The following is a 25,721-nucleotide window of genomic DNA, read 5'->3' on the forward strand; positions in this document are numbered from 1 at the left end:
GGCGGCGGAGGGGCCAGGATCGCCCCTGGCTGGTGCATCAGTCAAACTGTGCCATTTCCAACAATTGACTGCACTGCATCCATTATACAGATATATTGGATACATGGTAACTACCAGAAGGGTTTCTGTTGTGTTATAAAGAATAACAATCAATGCTGACAAGCAACATGACTTAAGGTGGCTATACATGAGCAGATTTAAGATGTAGATTCAGCCCCATTAGACCATTTCAGAAGCGTATATTCCTGTGTATGGGACCTTCCAACAGTCATACCCAACCAATATTTTTCCAAAAGTCTTCCAGATTTTCCTGTTGGATCAAGGGCCACATCTGCTTGTTGATGCCCATGCAGACTGTAACATTTCTACTATCCGAAGTTTCTGGAACAGAGTAAAATATTTGGAGATCTGTCTGGAAAATGAAATACAGGGGGCAGCAGCCCACACTGTGGGGCAGAAAATTAATCTGTCACTCCAGTCAATTTCTCACAATGAGATCAACGCTTGGAGTTAGCTGACCTTTCATACTGGAAATGGTGAAGAGCTATCAGGGAATTGAGGATTCGTTAAGTTATTTAAACAAAGGATTTTTTTTTTTATTCTTGAACCCTTTCCAATTTCATTACCCCACTAAATAAATTCCACTGCTGCACATCTAGTTTCCAGTGGTTTGTGGAACCTTGGCTTGAAGTTCAAGTTGACTGATATGTTTTTTTTTTTTCTTCCTACCTCAACAACTATGACTGAATATAGAGTGAGCCAGAAACAGTCATAGCAGAACAGTGGATTATATGTTCTGCCATGTGGCCTTTATATTCCAAGGGATTTGTTGTCACAGGGATTCAGATTTTGATTAAAACTTCATGTCAAGCCCTGGTAGTTCACTAATATTCTGTGGATTACATAAAAGACTTAGCACACTGTTTACAAAGGAACATTTCCAATTATACAGAAAATTGCCTAATGGATAATTGGTGCATTTTAATGTAACCATATGAGTGCAGCTCTAATACTGCTCATAAAGGCTTCAGAGCTACAACCCTACTTTGTGAATCAATCAATTTCCTGAATGTTTAAGTGGTTTCAAGCTCCTGTAGTCTTTGCTAAATATATTATCGCAATAACAGGGTTAATACAATAACTGCTCTCTCCAAACCATATTTTTTTCCAAGAACGCTCCTGTTTGTTCTCTAAAATCACTGAACAGTCAGTCATGGAAATAAATAGCCTTTTAATGCTGGAAGGAAAAGCAGTCATTAAAATGAAGCAGTTGTCCAGGCATCATACATAATACATTTCTATACCATGTCAGAACATATTTGGCAAATTGAAAGCTCTTCAGCTGCATTTCCCCAGTATTCATAAGCTGGCCATAGATGTGCACATTTACCTTTATATCAGACGAACGATCATTTGGTGCCATCTCCGACCTGCCACTAACCATTCAAATTAAATAAAGTAGTAAATGAACAGATCAGATGATGTTCTGCCCTGACAGCAATCGTACGAAAGTTATGTCCAAAAAAAGCTGATATCCCACTGATATCGTCAGATCGGCAATACATGCAGATATATTATCGGTAGCCGACAGAAACTTTCTAACCGATCAACTGAACGACGTATCGCCATGGCACGAAAAATGTCAGGACACGGCCCGTAAATCGTATGAAACAGAGATTCGTATGATCAAATCTTTGCGTCTATGGCCAGCTTTAGTCAGGGGTTGGTTAATTGTGTGTAGGGACTAGTAAATGATAAGAGGTGGCGGCCATTACTTGAGGATTTCTTGTTTTCAGTAGATTAGAGAGCATATTTTTTTTCTTCATATAGATTAATTATGGCATATATATGCCTGTTCAAGCCTGCCAAGTGGCACATAATTGAATATCACAGCACAAAGGCTAAATAAGAAACTTTTAGTATTTTAATGTAATCCTTTATTTTTTGTAGCACTGATGTGTTAACATAGTGTTTTGCCTGGATTTCGCATTATTTCCACCTGTCTATACCCCATTGGAGCAAGGGAGTAACTACAGAGGAAGCAGACCCTGCAGCTGCAGGAGGACCCTGGAGGTACAGGGGCCCCATGAGAATCTAATTCATATACAGTTTTCATAAATATTGGTTAAAATGGTCAACCCCTACACATTTTGGGGGCCTGAACAATTATTTGCTGTGGGGCCCAGCAATATCTAGTTACACCACTGAATTGCAGGACAACAAGATTGACATTGTTGCTTATGTTGCAAGTTTATCTTTTCCAGTTATAAATGTTGCAATCTAAGCAGCAAGAATTAAGATGCTGTCTGGTTACTAGGGCAAACCCTATTCTTTATCTAGCTCTGACATAATCTTGAGCACTTTAGAGAGATTATACATAATTCACATCAGTCTCTGCAAAGGGGGACTTACATTCTATGTTCCTCTCCTGTTACATACTGTACACTATGGTCAGTATTAATTAGGAACTAATTAACCTGTGTATATATTTTTGACATGTGGTAGGCAACCAGTGTACTCAGCGGAAACCCATACGCAGGGAGAATACATAAACTCCTTGCAAATAGTGGTCTGGCTGGAATTGAACCTAGGTCCCCAGTGCTCCATCCCCAAGAGGTGTTATGCCCCAAGAGGGGCAGAAAAAACCAACATGACTGTAAGTCGCCAGGCATGTTTTATAGCAGCCTATTCCAATGTATTTTTTATGGGTTTTACCAAATTCACCCAAAAAGAGGTATCTCTGAGTAATTCAAAGATGCATGCTTAAATATGTAGAGGTATGATTTACAAATAATCACATTTTATTATATGGTGTGGCAAAATGTGCATCCAACCCATGTGTTGTGATAAGCAGTTTTACTGAGAGCATTAAAGGAACAGTAATACCAAAATTTGTTTCTAATCCCCCAAAAAACTGCTATAATAGGCAACGCTTACTACCCCTGTATTTTTTAAAAGCTTCCTGTAACATTTTACTTACAAAATGCTCCATAGCAGCAATGCGAAAGAATGACGGCATTATGCTTTTCTGTGTGTGCTGAACCAAAAGTGAGCTCTGCACTAAATTTTATACCTGTGTCTGCAGATGAGGAGGCCCATTTAAGAAAAATTTTGAATGGCTAATATTCGAAAAACTAAAAATTCAAATCGTATTCAATTCGTACAAATCTAATTTTTCTTACAAAAAAAAACCTTGAATGTCAGAAAGGCTAATAACATCTTCAAATGGCTCAATGGACCACTGCCATTGACTTGTACATGAACTTGGCAGATTTTAAGTGGTGAATATTCGAATTAGGACTGTTTCCATGGTCAAGTTGTGATAAATCTCACATTCAAATTGACAGTACATTCGAATAGGGGGATTAAAATTCAGATGTGTGAACTTTTAAACTCGAGAATTAACCCAAGATAAATCTGCCCCTTAATATATGTTTCTACTCCTTCAGCTTTGGGGGGTTTTAACTGCGCTGTGAATGTGTAGGGTTGGATAAAGTTGAATTGACCGCAGTTGAGGAATATGCAGACAAGTAAAAATAATTGTGTAACTTTTTAAAAAAAAAAAAATCAAAGCTAATTACGTATTATAATAATTCAGCATTATGGTAAAAACACTTCAGAGTTTGTGTTAAATTACCATAAAACTGTGTATTTAAATTACCTAAAAGGTGATTTTATTTTCTAGTAAAAGGAGAAAAAACGAATTTAAACTCTTAACTGCTCCTTTAATGCAAATTAAATGAATGGTTGTACTATAACAGTTATCCAGCAAAATGATTTCTCTTACATTAAATTTTGAACACTGGATGTTACTTAATGAAGTGAAGAGAGAATATATTATTTCTGTAAAATGTGCTTTCAAAAGGAGGAAGACATTTCCTGTAACTTAAATTTCTTTTTTTTTCTTTCATTTTTCCCCTTTGGGTAGTAACATGCACTTTTGTTCTCTTCCTTGCCCTTCCAGTAAAGTGAAGGTTTTTTGAGATTTCTCTGATCCTGCACAGCTCATCAAGCTCTGGATTACATTAGAGGACATGAAATCCAAAGTGTGACCTTTCTGAGAAATGGCTCCCACTCAGTCGTTGTCTTTTTTTTCCCTCAAATTCTCATGTCTGCTAGACCAAAGTGGTGCTTGATATAATTTTGAAATAACAACCGATTAAAAAGCAAACACATTTAAATGCTGTATGTCTAATGGCTATGATTCACATGCAAGCTGCATACGTTCACTGGTTTTATGTATTATGAACACATTCCTTTAATCAGGGATAACAGGGCTGTTGTTTCTACAATGCAGCACACAGTCCACAAAGTAAATAAATAACTCCATGTTGCATAGATTTTTATCACAGCCCATCATGGTGCCATTTTAATGTGTTTCTACTTGAACAGGCATATTGGGGTTAGTGTAACTTAAACTGTTTCTAGTTCATTCCTTTAATACCACCTAAATATTGAATTCTGGTGAAAAATCAGTTCTGTTCTATTTTGGTGTGAATGTTTGTCACCAATAAATAGAATTCAGAGACTGCTGCTCCTTGAGTGCTAGGCAGTTTATTCCTGCAAGACACTCTATACTGCAAATTAGTGCTTCTTTGAAACATGCTTAGGGCTAGTCTGGCTGAACTTGTTGATGGAAGAAGTAAAGCAATTTGCATACTTTACTGTGAAAAAAGCCGCTTCAATTTTTTAGTGGCCTGTGGGATGAAATTGTAATGTTGACAGCAGTGGGAACATCTGCTGAGCTCAGGCTAAAAATCATCTCAAGAACTTCCTCCCCCTATTATTTGCCCAAACCAAGGCGCTGCACAGAACATTAAAAGAGTAACATTAATTCAGGAAATATTCTCTTTGCCTCATTAAGGCTAGCTTCCCAGGAAATGTTAGAGAATGCTGGTTTAGGTGCTAAACTGCAAATGTGTTTGGTGCCCTTGCTCTACAACTGAACTAAAACACCCAGCATCCTGGCACAGATCAATAACTGAAACGTGTCGTTACTTGCCCATGACACACACACATGCACACACTCACACACATATCCCTGTAAGAGCACAGTCCAGAGCGTAGGATAATTCTTCTCTGATTTGTGTTATTAGTATGCCTCCTTTTTAAATGTCAGTTTTCCACGGTCCATTCTTCACTTCATTAGAGCAAATCTGTACAAGTAGTGGATTGCAAGAGACTTGTCTACTTTCTTCCATCACAATTCCAATTTCATAAAGTTTTTCTAAATCTAATTATTTTGCCTAGAATTCCGGGACTTGTTGCAGGTTGTATAATAAAACTGAAAGGCACACAACCAGACAATTGTTCTTTAACAATCACTAGCAATGGGTTGTTCCCTGACTATTTTATTCACTGATTATTACAGTTTGACCAATAAATACAGTATGTAACTTATTGTTGGGGCACCTACTGTATCTATGGCATACTCATTCTTGGACTTTATGTGAATCCAATACTAGTACAAGATGTTTCCAATTTCCAACCCCTGGGAAAATAGGGCTCAAAACAAAAAGAAATCATATTATTTTCTGTATTGTCTGTCTAATGATTCTGAAAGTAGAAGAACTTTATCAGTGCCAAAAAAACCCCACATTAAATCCACTGTAACTGTGTTCTATGATAAGTTTCACGTGATGAATACTTTCACTGTTTCACTGTTTTCACTGGCATTAATTGCTATTGCTATTCCCCTGGAGCCCCTGGTAACTCCTTTGATCCATCTCAATCCATCCTTCAAAGTTAGCAACTCATGATCTTGCAGGTGTACCGTACCCTTATAATAATGTTCACCATCCTATCCTTTTAGACTGTGGTATTTTTAAAGGAGAACTAAAGCTAAACAAAGAAGTAACATACATAGTAAGTAAGGTTGAAAAAAGACACAAGTCCATCAAGTTCAACCTTTTTTTTTTATATCTGCCTAACTAACAGTTGATCCAGAAGAAGGCAAAAAATCCATCTGAAGCCTCACCAATTTGCCTCAGAGGGGGAAAAAATTCCTTCCTGACTCCCTGGATCAACTTGTACTATGAGCCCTGTATTCCCTCACTTGCTAAAAAGCCATCCAACCCCTTCTTAAAGCTATCTAATGAATAAGCCTGTACAACTGTCACGGTCGCACCCAACACCAGAACAAATGCCAAGCACCCTGGTCTCGGCTCGTGCTTCACCTGTAATGTGGCCGCCTTTGGCTTCGCTACTTGGATGCCACCAGGACTTAAAAGAGAGGTGCAAGGCTAGAGGTTCTGGATAAGCAGAGTGTCACGACTGTTAGCAAAGTCTTTGGGCTGAAGTTTGTGGTACAAGGTGTTAGACAGAATCGTAGTCGGAACAGGCCGGGTCGAGGCAGGCAGAAAGAAAACGTAAACAAATCAGGCCAGGTCTGGGCAGGCAGTGTTATAGGCGAGGTCAGGCAGGCAAGGGTCAAAACCAGGAGATCAATCAGAAGGACTTAACAGAAGGGATAGTCAAATTCAGGCAATGGATCAGGATACAGTGGTCAGGAACAGGCAGGGGTCACAACAGGTAGTCAGAATCAAGCTCAGAATCAGAATAGCAGAAAGCTAATGGCACCAGGAACAAACCTATAACAGGCAATGAGAACCAGTGTGATGGGCCTTTAAATATTTGAATTTTCTCACCAGCGCGCATGCGCCTATAAAGCAGCAGAGGCGCCGCACGCACCTTTAACAAACCGGCGCAGGAGGAAGCAGACGCGGCGGGCGTTCCTGCCGTCCCCCCCAGGCCCCTCCACCGCCTGAGGCAGTAGCAGTTGCTGCTGCACCCCCTCCCCCAGAAATTCGCTCTTAAAGTACCAGGAGCAGCATTTTTGCTGCCCCTGGTATCTAGTGGGGCGCTGCCGCCTGAGGCGACAGCCTCAACTCGCCTCATTGGCGAAGCACCCCTGGTCCCCCCACTAGACCACCAGGGTAAGCCATTACAACAATTGATTCAGGTAGAGAATTCCACATCTTCACAGCTCTCACTGTAAAAAATTCCTTCCGAATATTTAGGCGGAACCTCTTTTCTTTCTAATCGGAATGGGTGACCTTGTGTCAGCTGGAAAGACCTACTGGTGAATAAAGCATTCGATAGATTATTATATGATCCCCTTATATATTTATACATAGTTATCATATCACCCCTTAAGCGCCTCTTCTCCAGTGTGAACATCTCCAATTTGGCCAGTCTTTCCTCATAGCTAAGATTTTCCATACCTTTCACCAGCTTAGTTGCCCTTCTCTGTACCCTCTCTAATACAATAATGTCCTGTTTGAGTGATGGAGACCAAAACTGTACGGCATATTCTAGATGGGGCCTTACAAGTGCTCTATACAGTGGAAGAATGACCCCCCTCCTCCCTTGACTCTATGCCCCTTTTAATACAGCTCAAGACCTTATTTGCCCTTGATGCTGCCGACTGGCATTGCTTGCTACAGCCAAGTTTATCATCTACAAGGACTCCAATGTCCTTTTCCATAATGGATTTGTCTAGTGCAGTCCCATTAAGGATATAAGTGGCTTGGATATTTTTACATCCCAGGTGCATGACTTTACATTTATCAACATTGAATCTCATTTGCCACTTAGATGCCCAGATTGCCAGTTTGTCAAGATCGTTTTGCAAGGATGCCGCATCCTGGATGGAATTAATTGGGCTGGATAGTTTTGTGTCATCTGCAAACACTGATACATTACTTACAATACCCTCCCCTAAGTCATTAATGAACAAGTTAAATAAAGTGGACCTTAGTGGGGGACCCCACTAAGAACCTTACTCCAAGTAGAGAATGTCCCATTAACAACCACCCTCTGTACCCGATCCTGTAGCCAGTTTCCTATCCACGTGCAAACGACTTCATTAAGCCCAACAGACCTTAGTTTAGAAAGCACAGTATCAAACACTTTGGCAAACCATACTGGTACCATAATTTAATGGAGCAACACTCTCGACCTGCATCTTTTTACTATTAATATATTTAAAAAACTTTTTAGGGTTAGTTTTCACCTCCACCGCAATTAACTCTTCATTTCTTTTCTTTGCCTTCCGGATTGCTGATTTACAACATTTATTACAGTGTTTATATTCATTAAATGCAGCTTCTGTCCCAACAAATTTGTAGTTTTTAAATGCCTTTCTCTTCTTTCCTATTAACTTCTTTACTTCTGTATTAAGCCACATAGGATGATTCTTAGCGCTTCTACATTTACTTCTTAAGGGAATAAATTGAGAACAGTAATAATTTAATATAATTTTAAATGACAACCATTCCTTTTCTGTGTTTTTAGCTGAAAACTTAATGCCCCAATCAATACTCTTTAGGGCAGCCCTCCAGGCACTAAAATTAGCTTTTGCTAAATTCATGGTTTTTGTTGCCCCAGTATATATTTGTTTTTTGCACCAGACATTAAATGATATAACATTATGCAGGGGCGCTCCACCAATGAGGCGAGTTGAGACACTCGCCTCAGGCGGCAGCGCCCCCCTGGTTGCCAGGGGCGGCAAAAATGCCGCTCCTGGTAACTAAGAGCCGAATTTCCGGTTTTCAAACCGGAAATTCGGCTCTTCTAGTGCAGAGAGCGCTATTGCGCTCTCTGCACTAAGCGTCGCGGACTGCCCCTGCCCTCTCCGGCGCTATAAAGGTTAGTGCCGTGGGGAGGGGTGGGGGCGGCGAAAGAAGGCCGCCTCAGACGGCATTATAGCCAGAATCGCCCCTGACATTATGGTCACTATTACCCAGGGGTTCAATGACTTGCACATTTTCTATAAGTTCTGGGTCATTTGAGATCACTAAATCCAGAATAACATTTTTTCTGGTAGGCTCCTCAACAACCTGTGCCATAACATTGTCATGCAACAAGTTTATAAATTTGTTCCCATTAACTGATCTGACAGTACTGTTGCTCCAGTCAATATCTGGGTAATTAAAATCCCCCATTATCATTACTTTACCCAAACTAGCAGCCTTTTCTATTTGCATGAGGAGCTTTGCCTCCTCCTCGTCACTTACATTAGGGGGTCTATAGCATACGCCTACAATTAATTTGCTGGACTCTTTACAATTGGTGAAGAACTCCACCCATACGACTTCTGCCCCCTCATTTTCTAACATAACCTCTTCCTTTATATAAGCTTTTAAATCCTGCCTAACAAACAGACCCCCTCCTCCTTTTCTATTGCCTCTGTCCCTCTGAAACAAAGTATAGCCACTGATATTTACTGCCCAGTCATGTGACTCATTCAGTCATGTTTCAGCCACACCAATCACATCATATTTTCCCTCCAGCACCTCCAGCTCTCCCATTTTACCAGTCAGACTCCTTGCATTTGCAAACATACATTTAACACTGGTACAATATTGAACATATGACATGTGGTCCTCCCTATCCTTAACAGTATCCACAGCCAAATCTCCTCCCCCATTTTCCCTTTCTTTGCCCACTATCTCATCTAACCTGTCTTCCACTGAATCTTTTACTGAACCCTCCCCCCCACGCCTAGTTTAAAATCTCCTCCAACCCTCTAGCCATCTTCTCTCCCAAAACAGCTGCACCATCATCATTGAGGTGCAGCCCATCCCTAGCAAAGAGCCTGTAGCCGACTGAGAAATCAGCCCAGTTCTCCAAAAACCCAAAACCCTCCTCCCTACACCAATCTCTCAGCCACTCATTAATCTCCCTACGCTCCCGCTGTCTCCTTAGCGTTGCTCGTGGCTCAGGTAATATCTCTGAGAAGATTACATTGGAAGTCCTCATCCTCAACTTTACACCTAGTTTTTTAAAATGGTTCTTGAGGACTTCACCACCTCCTCTAACTTTGTCATTGGTACCTATGTGTACCAAGACTGCTGGGTCTTCCCCAGCCCCTCCCAATAATCTGTCCACTCGTTCCACCACATGCCGAACCCTAGAACCAGGCAAGCAGCAGACTGTTCGGCATGTAGGGGCCTTACGACAGATTACCCTATCCACCTTTCTAATAATTGAATCCCCTATAACTATAACCTGCCTTTCCTTCCTTGCACTCCCCCCACCACCCGTATTAGAAACACTGCCTCCCAGGGTGCTCTGAGAATCAGTCTGCTCCATACACGCCAGTTCAGGGTTTTCATCCCCAGCATCTTCAGCCAAAACGGCGAATTTGCTGTTTTGGACAAGCTGTGGACCAGCCCCCCTACCCTTCTGTCCCCTACTTCCCCTCCTGACTGTCACAAACCTTACTCCTTCATTAGCCTCCACTGCCCCTTCTCCTCCCCCCACTCCACTAGCCCCTGCCAGTGGTTGCTCTGAAAGGCTCCTTTCCTCCTCCTTTAAGGCAGGGATCCCCAACCTTTAGAACCCGTGAGCAACATTCAGAAGTAAAAGGAGTTGGGGAGCAACACTAGCATGAAAAATGTTCCTGGGGTGCCAAATAGGGGCTGTGATTGGCCATTTAGTAGCCCCTATGTGGATTGTCAACCTACATTGAGGCTCTGTTTGGCAGTACAACTGGTTTTTATGCAACTAAAACTTGCCTCCAAGCCTGGAATTCAAAAATAAGCTCCTGCTTTGAAGCCACTGGGAGCAACATCCAAGGGGTTGGAGAGCAACATGTTGCTCGCGAGCTACTGGTTGGGGATCACTGCTTTAAGGTATAATTGCTGCAAATTATGTTTTGGGATTCTCTTCCAGCCCAAGGCAACTATAGCAGTGAAGATCTGTGTCTTTGAATATGCCGCCAGTAGCTCCTTGTCTTCTTTTCTTCCTCTGTGCTGTTGTCAATTACCTGAGCTTAGGGGACCGACTTACAAGCACAACATATATATAGAATATAAATGTGACAATACAAGACATTGTCATTACATAACAGCTCAGAAGAGCCAGTGTATCAGCATTGAACAATCAGCCCTGTAGCATCAGTTTCTATGACAGACAAACCTAATTTTTTGATGATTTGCCATGTCCCCTAAGTTAAGCTTCTCAACAGCTGCCAAAAGCACACTAAGCATTTGCAATTTTACTGACACGCCTAACAAAATCCAAGATGGCGATTTCTTGTGCATAAAAATAATGGGCACTCCCTGGGATCATACGATTCACAGTGCACACAAACAAACCAAACAAACGATAAGTTAGGTCACATGAGCCAATTAACAGACAGCATTCTGTTGCTTCCACACTTCTTCCTGTTACAGTTAGAGTTGTAGTATTTCTGGTCAGCAGAGCCGGATTTCACTGGCACCCGCCCGCATACCCCCCTCCCCGTTTGCTCCCCAGTGCTCCCAGAAAAGGTGCTGGGCAGCATGCTGCCCCAAATATTTTGCCGCCGTAGGGCTGGGCCTTTGTGGCCTCACCAAAATTATGCATTTCCAATAAGAAATTGTATTACATACTGTACACTGAGGCTCATGGAAAATGATGTAAACTTGGGTTACAGAAGCAGGGTCAGACTGTCACATCTGAGGCCCACTGGGTTCCAAACCGGGGCGCTTGCACGAAATGCAGCATGCGGCGCTCGTGTGAAATGCATATATATTTTTCTTCAAGTTCCACCCCATTGGGGAATGGGTCTGGGCCACGAGGGCCAGGGTCCACCGGATTTTTTCCCGGTGTCCTGCTGGCCCGGTCGGGCTGGTAGAAATGATCTTTTATCCCAAAGTTATTAAGAGAAGAGAAAAGGGCAGTATTTTTTCACAAAAGGTGAAGCATGACAGGAAATCAGTTTTCTTCTGGTCCATAGCAACCAGATGTTTGCTTCCTGGATTCTGATGAGGAAGTAATAGAAGTTATGAACTAAAAAATTATTTGTGTAAATAAAAAAAATCTAATTTTGCCAGTATATTTTATTACATACACATAGTGATGTGGAGATCAGGAATAACTCAACCTCCACCAGACCCTACCCACAAAACCTTAACCCGTACCTGACCCTAACCCACAAAATGTTGCCATTGTAGGACCCAACCCGTACCCATACCTTGTTCTGTAAGCTTTTTTCTTTATTAATGACATTGGGGGTCAACCATCATTTTTACTGGCCAGGTGGCAACCCTACCTGTAGCCAACCTTAACCTGCAAATGTCACACATTCAACCCGAACCCGCTCAACCAATTATTAACCAATGGGGTATGACGTGTTTTAGTTCAACCCGCACATCACTAATATACAGTGTGCTGTGCAGGTTAGTGCTACATGATCACAAAAGCAGTATTAAATGCAAGCAAAGGAGGGTTTATTTGACCGACAATGTTTTCTAAGTCACTGTTTGCTCTTTATATATGTTCTGAGGAGTCTCTACTATATTAGCCATTATTAGATACTTAGTTCTAAGGAACTCTGAATCTACTAAATACATACAGGGCCGGATTTACATAGCGGGTGCCCCTAGGCCCACTGCTATTCTTCACCCGTGTCCCCCCTTTGTTTATGCAAATTTTCATGATCGGGACATGAGCAATGTGGACTGGGCACAGGAAATTTACAAAATTACTGTATCTTCTGCACATCCCCAGTGTTTTTGAACTAATGTGGGTGTGGTTGGACAGCATGCCGCCCCCCTAAAATCCTGCCGTCCTAGGCCCGGGCTAAAATAAAAGGAAATACTCTAAAGACAAGACTTGGAATAGCATAGTTAAATGTACAGTTTGTATAGGGCAATGCCAATCAGTGTAAAATTAAGCCGACTTGTCTGGTATTTACGTTTTTGTTCCTGTTTTATATTTTTCAGGCCGATTTCATTAATTGTTTGGTTGCAGGGAGGGCTAGTTTCATTGTTGTCTGGAGCCTTTGCAGCATTGCCATTTTCGAAAGGATTTCAGCAGAGTTCTCTGTGTTGAGAAACTTCATTTGTAACCACTGTAGCAAGGCTTATCTGCATTTCCGTGGCACAGATGCCATAGATGCTGCATCTTTAGTCCTGTGGGAGGTTTCCTGCATGAGCTTAATAGCAGTTATACTGTGTGCCAATGCCACCTGATGTTCAAAACAATCATATCTGCCTGTCACCTATTTCCATAGACCTGTATGTATGCCACAGTTTTCCCTTCAGGTCTGTCGTAAGCAGAGTATTAGCACAAGGGCATTTTAACTGCTACTGTTTTCTTCTTTTGCATGACAATAGTTGAAAAGTCCTATATGCCCCAGCAGACCTAAGAAGTCTAAGGCTTTTGTCACACACTTAGGGGGTTATTTCTCAAGGTCCGAATTTATCTCAATATTTCTAGTATCAAACTTCGAGCAACTCCGAATTCCTGAATGGACCTTATTTATCGAGAAAAAAGCCTGAAACAATAGGCTCGGGCAAACTTCGGAGCTTTCCCTGAAAAACTATGATTTTTTCGGAGTTTTCAGAGTTTTTTGCGCAGAAACCCTGAAATCATCGGATATAGGTACAGCCATAAGCGCAGACACTGGGATCTTCCCTATTGACTTATACAGGACCTTGAGAGCTTTTAGATGCTGGGGTTTCGGATTCAGTGTTTTCATACCATTGGACTTTAATAAATCTTAAAAAATTCAGATTTCTTTTAAGGTCCGAATTTTTTTCTGGGTATTCGGATCTTAATAAATAGCCCCAATAATGTTTTCCACTGGCCCCAAAAAAAAGGCAGTGGAGAAGATGCTACTGCCCTGGGATCTATTCACTGTGCACACAGAGCAGATTTGTTGGCCAAAATCCACCCCATAAATGCAGTAAATGGAGGGTACTATTCCTGCCACTGAATTCACACATGGTGCCTCTTTTTTTCTGCCTGCAGAGAAACTGCTATGTGTGACATTAGCCTAGGAAGATAATATGCTCCAAGGTATTGTTTATTTAGAAGAGAGTGATAAGAATACTGTGTAATTGTTGTCTAGCATTCCAATAGTTATGTTAATTCTATTTCCATAGACTTTTACCAAAGAGTTTCATTACCAAATATTAAAATGTTATGGGTTGGGGTAAAATCTACGACTACTTATATGTACCTCTACACATCATGAAGAAAAATAATCAGTTGAACCAGATGTGTCCTTTTAAACAATCCACAGTGGATTCTGAAACAATAGTATCAGACTTACAAACATCTGCTCATTGTCACAGTGCCGCATAATTGATGAATTCTTTCTTCCTGCAGTTAAATACCTATCATTCCTGTGAGTCATCACTCAATAGAGAGATTTTTGTACTTACCGTTAAATCTTTTTCTCTTGTCCTATATTGGGGGACACAGGCACCATGGGGATGAAGATCCTGCAGCTGGAGATGGACACTATGTTGCAAAAAATGACTCCTCCTCCTCCTGCTCTGGGCTTCATCCCCTGCCTCCTCCTATTACTCTCAGTTTCAACCGAAGAAGGAGCAGAATAGCCCAAAAAGCCAGAAACAAAAATCAGCAACAACACCCGAGTACAACTGGAAAAAACTCAGATCAAAAGGAACTGACAACAAGGTATAATACAATCACAAAAACAGAATGTGAAAACAGTGTCAGAATCGGGAGGGAAGGCCTGTGTCCCCCAATATAGGACAAGAGAAAAAGATTTAACGGTAAGTACAAAAATCTCTCTTTCTCTTGCCTAAATTGGGGGACACAGGCACCATGGGGATGTCCCAAAGCACCCCACAAGGGCGGGACACTGAATAAAAGGTAGCTAGCCAACAACGGCGCTTAGCACCTTCCTCCCAAAGGCAGCGTCGGCTGAAGCGTGTGTGTGGAGCCTGTAGAAGCGAGTGAAGGTATGAATAGATGCCCATGTGGCCGCTTTACAGATTTGATCCGCAGAAGCATGGTGTCGGAGAGCCCAAGAAGTGCTGACAGAACGTGTAGAGTGCGCTCTAACACGAATCGGAGGGTCTTTTCCCTTGACAGTGTAAGCTCTGGAGATAATGGCTCGAATCCATTTTGACAAAGTAGACTTGGCGGCCTTGGTACCACGCCTGGGGCCGGCAGGTATAATGAAAAGAGCATCCGATCTCCTGATGCCCTCCGTGGCCTTGAGATAACAGAAAATAGCCCTGACGACATCCAGCGTGTGGAGTTTGGTTTCAATGGGACCCTTAGGGTTCGGGCATAAGGAGGGAACAACAATGTCCTGGTTGAGGTGGAATTCTGAGACGACCTTGGGCAGAAATTCTGGAGTGGGTCTGAGAACAACTTTGTCCATGTGTAGCACCGTGTAGGGCGATCTGCATGACAGTGCCGCAAGGTCGGAAACCCTCCTAGCCGAGGTGATGGCCAAAAGGAAAACGACCTTCTCAGTGAGTGTGGACAGAGGTAGCTGGTCCAATGGTTCAAATGGATCCTCCTGCAGGGCGGAAAGGACCAGATTGAGGTCCCAAGGTGGAATTGGGCAACGATATGGTGGTATGAGACGGGTTGCTCCCTGCAGAAAGGTTTGAATGTTAGGATGCAGGGCCAGTTTCATCCGAAGGAGAATAGACAGCGCCGACACCTGTACCTTCAGAGAACTCAGCGCTAAACCTTTCGCCAGTCCGTCTTGCAGAAAGGAGAGGGTTTCCCGGTCCCCCGCTGTCTGGGGGTTAAGGTCTCTTTGTTCGCACCACGATATGAAGGTCTTCCATACCCTATGGTATATTTTAGCCGAGACAGGCTTCCGGGCGCGAAGCATAGTGGGAATTGCCTCCACGGGAGCTCCAGAGTTCCGTAGAATCAAGGCTTCAAGAGCCACGCCGTTAAAGCCCAGAGATGAGAATTCGGGTGGGCAAGAGGACCCTGGGTGAGCAGATCTATCCGATGCGGAAGATGGAAGGGGTCGTCTGCTGCCATGTTCACGATGTCCGCGAACCACGCCCTTCTTGGCCAGAACGGAGCCACCAGAATAGTTGGAGTTCCTTCTCTCTTTATTTTCTTGACGACCTTCGGCAGGAGAGCGAGGGGGGGAAAGACATACACCCTGGAGAAGCGCCAGGGAATCACGAGGGCGTCTACTGCGTAGGCTAGGGGATCTAGGCTTCTTGAGACGAACCGCTGGACTTGTCTGTTGGTCCTGGATGCCATGAGGTCGATCTCGGGCAGCCCCCACTTTTCCACTATGAGGCGGAAAACGTCGTGGTGGAGGCCCCATTCCCCGTGATCGATGGTTTCCCTGCTCAGATAGTCGGCTATCCAATTGTCCACTCCGGGAATGTGGACCGCGGATAACGCTGGAACGTTGGTCTCTGCCCACCGAAGGATCACCTGAGCTTCCTTGAGAGCTTTGAGACTTCTGGTTCCGCCCTGATGGTTTATGTAGGCCACCGCCGTCACGTTGTCGGACTGAATCCGCACCGGCAGGCCCCGTAGCAACGGTTCTGTGCGTTCGAGGGAGTAGCGAATCGCTCTGAGCTCCAGAAGGTTGATGGGTAGTTTCGTTTCTTCCGGAGTCCAAAGGCCCTGTACAGTGGTTTGGCCTACGACTCCGCCCCACCCGCGTAGACTGGCATCTGTGGTGAGGACCGTCCAGTGATGGGGTGGGAATAGTTTTCCCTGAGAGGTCCGAAGCGGGTGGAGCCACCAGTGAAGAGAGAGCTGTACATGGCTCGGAATGGGAATCCGGCGATCGAGGTTGGTTCGATCTCTGCGTTGGTGAAGAAGGATGGTGTGTTGAAGAGGTCTGGTGTGGGCTTGCGCATAAGGAATGGCCGGGAATGAGGCAACCATCGTGCCTAGAGTCTGCATGGCTGTTCGAAGCGGAATGCGGTTGGGCCCCATGAGAGACCGAATACGTTTCTGAAGGAGTTCGGCCTTGGCTCGTGGTAGGAATGCTTTCCCTTGTCTGGAGTCCAGGATGAGACCCAGGTACTCTATGGATTGAGTTGGGTGAAGTTTCGACTTGTTGAAGTTGATCGTCCAGCCCAGGGAGGTCAGGCTCTGTAGGACGTGGGACGTGTGAAGTAGGGTTACTGGTGCGGAGGGACCCTTGACCAAGAGATCGTCCAAATAGGGGATGACGGAGATTCCCGAGAGTCTGAGGTCCTCCAATGCCGCCGCCATGACCTTCGTAAACGTGCGTGGAGCTGAGGACAGGCCGAATGGGAGAGCTACAAACTGCCAATGCTGTCCATTGACGCAGAATCTGAGGAAGCCGTGGTGAGCTGGGTGAATCGGTACATGAAGATATGCGTCCTTGATGTCGATGACTGTCATGAACTCGTTTTCTTCCATGGACGAAAGCACCGATTGGATCGATTCCATTTTGAAATGGCATTTTTTGACGAAGGGATTGAGATCCTTGAGGTCTAAGACGGGTCTGAGGGAACCGTCTTTCTTGGGAACCATGAAGAGGTTGGAATAGTAGCCTCTTCTTCTGACCTTTGGGGGAACAGGTTGAATAGTTCCCGCTAAGGCGAGGTCTTGTATGACAGAGAGGAAGTTGTTTCTGTCGGGGTCTTTGGTCGGCAGTCTGGATATAAAAAATCGGTGGGGTGGTGTCTGAGTGAAGTCTATGAGGAGTCCCTGTGACACCACCCTGAGGACCCACTGGTCCTGAATCTTGTTGTGCCACACCTCTCGAAAGGATTTGAGTCGGCCTCCTAAGGGTATCCCTTCGGGAGGGGGCGCACCTTCATGCAGCGTGAGATTTGTCTTGAGAGGATTTGGAGGTAGACTTGGATGTAGACCAAGGCAGTCGTTGCTTGCTCTGGAAGCGGGAGCGAAAGTTAGAAGTGGATTTGTCGGGTTGCGTCTTGGACCTTTGTCCTTGTCGGAAGGGACGAAAAAATGGTCTCCTTTTGAACGGTGGCCTCTTGGGTCGAGTTTGAGGGAGAAGGGTGCTTTTACCCCCGGTCGCTTGAGAAATTATCTTATCAAGTTCGGCCCCGAAGAGCAGTTTTCCTTGGAAGGGTATGCTGACTAGTGAACGTTTGGATGTTAGGTCAGCGGACCAAGTCGTTAACCAGAGAAACCTGCGAGCGGCTACAGACTGGGCTGAAGCTTGAGCGACCATCCGCGCTGCGTCAAGGGCTGCGTCTCCAATGTATGTGGTGGCGTCTGCGATTTGGGAAAGCATATTGTCTGCAGTGGGTTCTTCGGAACCAATTAGCTGTGCCACCTGTTCCACCCAGACTTCCATGGCCTTCGCCACCCAGGCTATAGCGAAAATGGGACGAAAGGCAGATCCTGAAGCTGTGAAGGTGGATTTGCAGAAACCTTCGAGACGCTTGTCGATGGGGTCTTTGAATGCGGCCGCGTCCGCAACCGGAATGGTAGTGTTTCTGGATAGTCTGGAAACAGGAGGGTCCACTGCGGGAGGCGAGGACCAGAGGTCGATGCATTCCCGTGGAAATGGATAAGTTTGTGTGAAGCGTTTGGAAAGTTGCACCCTGTGATCAGGAGTTTTCCATTGGGACTTGATAATGTCATCAAGCTGTTCGTATGCTGGGAACACACATGCGCTCTTCTTGTGTCTCTTAAAAATGTTTTTCGCTGGTTCGACTGTGGCAGCCGAATCGTCAATGTTGAGTGTGTTTAGTACGGCTTGAATAAGGCCCTCAACCTCCCCTTGGGTTCTGGGAGTGTCGACATCCAGATCAGGGTGGTCCTGATCAGAGTCCTCTGCGGACAAGGCCTGACCTTCCTCATCGGATGGGCTGAGGCGTTCCCCCGGAGAGTCTGGAGGGGAGAGCGCGTGGCGCTTTGAGGTCCCAGGACGGGAGTCAGAATGAGAGGGTTGAGATAAACGCTCGAGAACTTTATCTAAGGTCTCGGGTATGCGGGCCAGGTGTTGAATGCCTGCAAGTGAGAGGGATAAGGCCCTAAGGAGATCAGAGTCTGAATTAGTTGCCTGTGAGAGAGGCAGTGGTTCAGGGTTTCCGCAGGCCCCACACAATGAATCAGCCGAGGCTGAAGTAAATTTAGCTTTACAATTGGAACAGGCTAAAAAGGTGACCTGTGGGTGTGTTTGAGCTGAGGACTTGTTGGTCCTGGGCTCTTCTGCTTTATTAGCCATTGCACTCCTTCTCGGTGAGAGAATGGGAGGTGGAGCTATAATCCCAATGGGATCCCTCAGAGTTAAATAGAATCCTCTTTTTTTTTTTTTTTTTTTTTTATGTAGGCAGGGGAGTGAAGACAGGCACAAAATGTAGAGGTGCTGTAAAATGGCCTGCAGAGAGAAGAGATAACAAGGGGTGAGCCCTCAGTCCCATGCTCCCTAGGAAAAAATGTATACAGCATGTAGATGTATAATACAAGACACAGTTACAGGGTAAGCCAGTTAGTGAAAACTTGCCTGAAAAAAGGGGGTTGAGCAGGAGCTGAGAAACCCGTAGAAAGTGAGGTAGAGGGGGCAGCTACGAAGGAGCTGTAGGTAGGCGCGCTCCAGGGACTCTGCATGGAAGGGAGAAGGTTACATATGCTTCCCTTGACCGCCCCCTGAGGTAAGCCCGTGTCTAGTAACGGCGCTGCAGTGAACTAACCTGCTCCGCAGTTGGAAGAGACAGGATCCGCCGTGCTGTGTGCTGATGGCGACGGACTGGAGAGAGAGAGAGAGAAGCGCCGGATGCGAAGGGGCGTGTGCGCTGTGATGGAACGCAAGTGCGTGTCACAAGAAGAAAGGGTGCGAACAGAGGCGTCGCGCGCCAGAATAAGTAGGGAGGAGGGAAGTGGAACACAGAGTGCGTGTCACCTCTAGTAGAGCGCAGAATGGCGCCAGTGGAGGAGCGCTAAGACGAGTGGCAGGAGGGGGGGGAGTAAATAAAACAAAAGAAATAATAAATAATAAATAAATAAATATATAAATAAATTACTCACCTAATAAACAGATGCCAGCTGAATATTGCCCTGAGTAGAAAGACCCCTGAAAAGAAGGACACACAGATAAATATATAAATCCACAGCTGTGAAATATATATGTATAAGTATGTTAGTATACACTCAGGAGAGTGTATATCACTGCTGCAGACCTCCGTAGAGCGGGAAGACAGTGCAGGGGTGAGGAGCAAGCCTGCAGACCTCCGTAGAGCGGGAAGGCTGAAGGGCAGAAAGGATGAAGCTGGAGAGGCTCTTGAATAAGTTCAGTGGCCCCTAATCGTGGCGAGATCTTAGACCTGGGGCCTTGATCCGTGCTCCAGCCACATATAAAAAGTTGTGTCTTCTCCTTCTGAGGACACTAAAAGAAACTGAGAGTAATAGGAGGAGGCAGGGGATGAAGCCCAGAGCAGGAGGAGGAGGAGTCATTTTTTGCAACATAGTGTCCATCTCCAGCTGCAGGATCTTCATCCCCATGGTGCCTGTGTCCCCCAATTTAGGCAAGAGAAATAAGCTATGCGTTTTAAGGACAAAACAAAGCAATCCTGGGTGGGATTCAAATGACAAAGAACATGTACAGTATATCAATGGATACATCAGGGATGGCCAGTTGATGTTCAGCTGTAACTCCCAGAATTTCATTAACATTTGAAGACTTTTTTTTATTGATTTGCACCTCTCAGACAGGGGCCCCATCTTCCTGCATTGACAAATCCCTGTCCTTACTACCATATTTGTAAAGGTAATGGTATTTTTTATCAGGAATTCTGACAACATGTAGACTATTATTATTGGCCCATAGACATTAAAATCTACTTAGCTGGAGAGATGACCAAATAGGTGGATCTTTGCCCAATAATGACTTGACGCAGGCCTCACACAAAGGGATGTTCCAGCCAGTCAGATCATTATATGACCATGTCCTGACCATATAGTGTGCAGGGAGGCTGTTGTGTTGCCTGTATATGCAGCCATTAAGCTGCAGGCTCATTAAAGGAAAACTAAACTCCCCATAAGAAAAATCCAATCCACTACCCTAGATAGCCACCCCTCCCTGCTTTCTCCCTGTATAGTACATTGTTCCAAAAAGTGTCCCTGAATATCATGCTCACTTATTTGTGCAAAGTAGTACATCAGAGCTCATAGGGGACATCTTCCGGATCTTCGGTCTTCTACTGTAAGGGACTGTCGACGCTGAGGTATTTGGCACATTTGCAGTTGGAGCAGTCCAGTATTTGTACCAACTGTGCATGCACAAACAAAGTTCCATACATTTCCGAAGAGAAGAGGATCTTGCTTGGAGCGTTCTGCATAATAGCTTACCGGATAACAAATTCAGTCCTGAAATAAGACTGGAATGAGAATGTTTCCTGTAGTTAAAATCAACTTAACAGACAAATCCTTGCTGATGGCAAATCTTTGTGGGTTTTTTAAAAAAATGTTTTTAGTAGTTTAAGGCAGTGGTTCCCAAACTGTGAGGCTGCCCTCCCCCACAAAGGGACATGAAGAGCAGCTGAGGAGTTCAGCCAGATAGGGTGAGATTTGGTTGCTTTCCTGGATTCACCTTAAAGCTTAGGTAGGGGCTTGACTTAAAACAGTCTAATTTATAACCTTATGAAACACTACTTTTAGCATTAGGAAAGCCATTAATAACATAAAGCTAGTTTTGGCAAACCTGTAAGAGTAGCCATTGACCAACATAACTCAGTGGGCAATGGGACACGGGTGTATAAAATGGTTACTCTAGTAAGCAACACAACAACTCAAAATACCTTGCCATTGGCATAAATGGCGATAGCAGCAAAATACATCTTTGAATTTAAGGGATTTTGCAATCCAGTTGTTTTACCCCTGGGCAATTGCCATTTGTCTCAATAAAAGGGTATTTTCAGGTGCTTTTTTGCCTGAGGAGAAGCGATTTCCCATGGGCAGAAACCACCCTGTGTGCCCTAAGTGTTTGGCAAATGAGACACATTGTTTTTATTGATCAACTCACTGCTAGATTTATAGTTTGCACAATGCTAGTTGGTGGGGTTCTGATACAGGTCTCCTGTTATTACAATGCCTTTACTGGAACTGATGATATATTAGGTGCACATGTATGCTTTTTGCCTGGTGTTAGGCTTATGGTACAAGCAGCTATTTTACACCAATTTGAACATTTGCATTTTTTCACCCTACTCAAAATGTGTTTGGACAAAACCCACCAATTCCCATCTTTTTGAAGAGCATGGCAATCTTGTGAATTAAGGACACGTTGCATTGACTACATTGGGAGGTGGGTTATGGCACTGGCCATGGTGTAAAAGGGATGTCAACCTTCTGCCACTGTGTGTATCTCACCAGTTTCAGTTCATGTGATCATTTTTAAATATTTGTTTTGCATTGTAAATCTCTTTTTTTCCTAAGGTAAGGAACTAAAAATGTAAGCATTTGGCCTAGAGCTGAAATAAATATAGGTTTTAATGTAATATTGCTCTTCATGGATCTAGCAGATAAAAGCAGTCCTCGTTCTGTGTTAATTTGCCTAGAAAATAGCATCCTATTGAGAGGATAAGAGAATAGAGTGAGGCTGAGCACACACGGCCCTTGTGCTTGGAGGCTGGTTTGTGTGCCAGCTACAGTAATGTGAGCATTATCAGGAGCAGGAGCTTTCTGGGTGCCTGTTAGGCAATTGATCCCGTTCTGCACAGGTTAGATGCTCAAGTGCTAGTGTGGAGCCGTGTGACTGATACGCTGTCATTATATGAGAGCTGATCTCTGCATCAGCCACAAGGAATCAAACCGTGTCACCCTCCTCTGGGACTTCCTTCTCTCTCTTCTACGCGCCAGGAATTCGTATGCTTGTGCTGCTGCTCCTTCTCTCCAAGCAGGACTGTGCACGAGCATTACCGGCAAACAGCAGCACACAAGGATGATAGCTGTCTCTTTCAAATGCCGCTGTCAGATCCTGCGGAGGCTGGTTAAAGGTAAGGGAAGGAGGCTGTTACAGCCACTCTAGTATCTGAGCTTTTTCTATGGACTGCCTGGTAGCTTTGACTTGTCAGTGTGCCAGTCCTCACAATTTATAGGCTAATATCTCAATCAGTGCTGGCTGCTGGGCTCTAGAATACCCCATTCAAAGTCAGGCCATATTCTGCTTGCTAATGCACCTCACAGTCTGGTCCATATTGGAGGCTTGCCTTTAACTGTCTAGATGCTGCTATCCTAGTCTGTGTACTGCAGAAACCCCCCCACTCTCCTTGTCTTTAAACATATATACTATTACCTTGAATTATGGATATTTTGTCTATTTTAATTGCTTTATCCCCATTACAGTGTGTTAAGTTTTTTTTTATTTCCTGAAAACTTCCATCTCTAATTCAGATAAATAATTATACATCATACTTCACATTTTCTCCAGTCTGGTTTATTTGCTATGAAAGATCACCAAGTATTTCAGGAACCCCAGAATATAATTGTGTTGTGGCTATTTTCTGTGTATATATATGTATTTAAACTAAAGATAAATAACCTGTTAACAAACATATCTCTTATTGTAAATGACTGCAGAAGGGGTTTATGTTAATGAGGCAGAGCAAATATACAGCAATGCATTTTTTTTGCAATCCTATAAATATCCTGGGATTAAGGAATTGTATCATTTTTAGTAGCTTTGCTGAACCCTAATCCCATGCTTAAATAGCAGTGCTCCTACTAATGCAGTTAGTGATTGATAGGGAAGCTATAAAACTTTGTTCAGCCAACACATCATAAATAAGATGAATTGCAGTACACTGAAGGCACACAGGCATCCACATAGTGTAATATGTTGTGCTGGAGTAATTTAAAAAGCACTGCACGTCCATTAAGGCACAAGGTAGAGCACTCCAGTCCCCAGTGATAAGCTCTGCACACTCCTTCTGGCAGTGACAAGGTTAAGATGAGAAGGAAACCGAGCAAGCTGCATCCATCAGGAGAAAAACACTCCAGCAGCCTTTGTTTTCCATTTAAATGTTTAAATCCCTGCTATTTTATCCTTAGGTTTGCATTTGTTGTTTTTATTCATGCCTCTGGCAGAGGCTGCTGTAATTCGTGGCTCTCTGCAGCGACCTGATAATAATATTTCAATAAAACAGTTAGAGAGCTGCGTCTCGCTCTGCAGCCAGCTGAGAATCCTCGCTGCTCTGCTAGGGCTCACTGTGCACGTCTTAGTGATATTGAAATATTTCACATGAATGGAAATGGCTTATGATCATTTTGTGCTATTGAGTGTATAGCTTCTTTGCCGTGCCTTGTTCGTATGGTATGGAGATGTTGATTGGGTAAAATGAGCACACTGTGATTTATATTTGTTTCCCAGCATTACCTTGTAAAGAGCAGATAGAGGTTCACTAGTCTGTTGAACTGTTAAACAAATCTTGGAGATGCCAATAAACCCCACTGCAGAAATGTATTCCCTCTGTCTATTGTTCTTTAATAGAGCTAAAAGGTCAATATTCGTTGAAGATTGCAGTGATTCTTTTTTTCAATTTCAACAAGGCTGGACCCTTAAACTTTAGAAAGATATAAATGAATCCGAGTTATCCAACATGCAACTCTGCAGCACCCTCCTGTTAGGATTGCCACCTGGCTGGTATTGAGGGTTTATACCAATGTTATTAATAGGGAAAAAAGATAAATATATAGGAATGCCGGTATTGTTTTCCAAAAATGGTGGCAACCCAATCTCCTGTTAACCTGAAAAGGGGTAGTGATTAACTAGAAGTGGGTGGAGTTTGAGTCCTGGCTGGTTGGAAAATTAAGGGTTTAATATAAAATGTCTTACATTTGTTAGATTAGAAATTCTTGGAGCCTAGGGTAAATGCTTCTCTGTCACCCTATGTTTATAAATGAATACTTCCAGAGTCTGGCAGCAAGGGGCTTCCAAGGTGTTGGTAAGTTATGCTTAGGGACACTAGCTTTTGTGTGTCCCTCCTCAACAACAGCTCTATCCACAGTATTTTTAATTACTGAGCTAAAACCCTCTGTGGGAGTGCAAATTAAACCTTGTATTTTGGGCTTCAGCTGCAAACCAACATCACTAATTTTCTTTTGCACCTTTCTGGACTCTTTGATGTGCACAGAGACTAGGGTTGCCACCTGGCCTGTATTTTACCGGCCTAGTCGGTAAAAATTATGGTTGATCCCAATGTTATTTATAGGTAAAAAAAAAAAAAAAAATATAGGAAGGCCAGTATTTTTTTCCAGAAAAGGTGGTAACCCTTACAGAGACATAAACCTATGGTTAGACTGGATCTCACTGCATTATTCCCTTTGGCTCTAGGAAATGCAAAAGTAAAAATATCATAAAAGAAGAGCTATCATCAGTGGGTCAGGAATCTGTTTACATTTTCACATTAAAAGGCTTGTTTGGCAGCTCCTCATCTTTAATTACTGCTTGCCTTATGCCTCTTGGGATGGTTTGCTTTGCTTTGCTTTGCTTGGAAAGCAGGTGCTGTTTGAACATATAAAAATAACCACAAGTCAATTTGTGAATTTGCACTTACAGTGAAAAAAAAATCTGCAAATATAATTCTATTTGGATAAATCGCATTTATGTAAGTAAACTTTGCACCTTGTACAGTTGCTGTTGCATGTTATAATTTCATAGCTTTAGAAGGAGAAGTGCACTAAGGAAGGAGTGCTAAGATGCTCCTGTGAGGCATGACTAAGGGTAAGGTCACACTGAGCATTTCGGGGAGATTTAGTCGCCTGGCGACTAATCGCCTCGTCTTTGCGGCAACCAATCTCCCCGATTTTTCATTCTAGCCAGCGCAAGAGTGAGGGAAGGCGTTCGGGGAAAAATGAGGCGATTAGTCGCCAGGCGACTAAATCTCCCCGAAACGTTCAGTGTGACCTTACCCTAATGCCAGAAATGTAATTAAGCATTCTTATTGGCTGGGGTGTTTACTGTCTTTAACTGTAATCTGATATTGCAGTAAAGCTGTGCTTGCAGGACAAATCTTGCAGTATGGGATGGTGGTTTG

At 43.7% G+C, this 25,721-nt stretch overlaps 1 protein-coding gene across 11 annotated transcripts in view; it reads left to right on the forward strand.

Annotated features, from left to right (window-relative positions):
• Window positions 1–25,721, forward strand: part of grip1.S (glutamate receptor interacting protein 1 S homeolog) — a 260,071-nt gene that overhangs the window by 130,546 nt on the left and 103,804 nt on the right. Inside the window, exon 1 of one of the 11 annotated variants that reach the window (XM_041588621.1) lies at window positions 22,594–22,682. The exons of 8 other annotated variants lie outside the window; for them this stretch is intronic. In XM_041588621.1, the coding sequence (XP_041444555.1) occupies window positions 22,628–22,682 (55 nt within the window). In that variant the 5' untranslated portion in view covers window positions 22,594–22,627. Of the gene's footprint in view, window positions 1–22,593; window positions 22,683–24,467; window positions 24,630–25,721 lie in introns of those variants that run through there. 2 more of the 11 variants (XM_041588619.1, XM_041588626.1) reach the window with 2 other exon arrangements.

Source organism: Xenopus laevis, chromosome 3S (assembly GCF_017654675.1).
Source record: "Xenopus laevis strain J_2021 chromosome 3S, Xenopus_laevis_v10.1, whole genome shotgun sequence".
NCBI classification, from domain to species: domain Eukaryota; kingdom Metazoa; phylum Chordata; class Amphibia; order Anura; family Pipidae; genus Xenopus; species Xenopus laevis.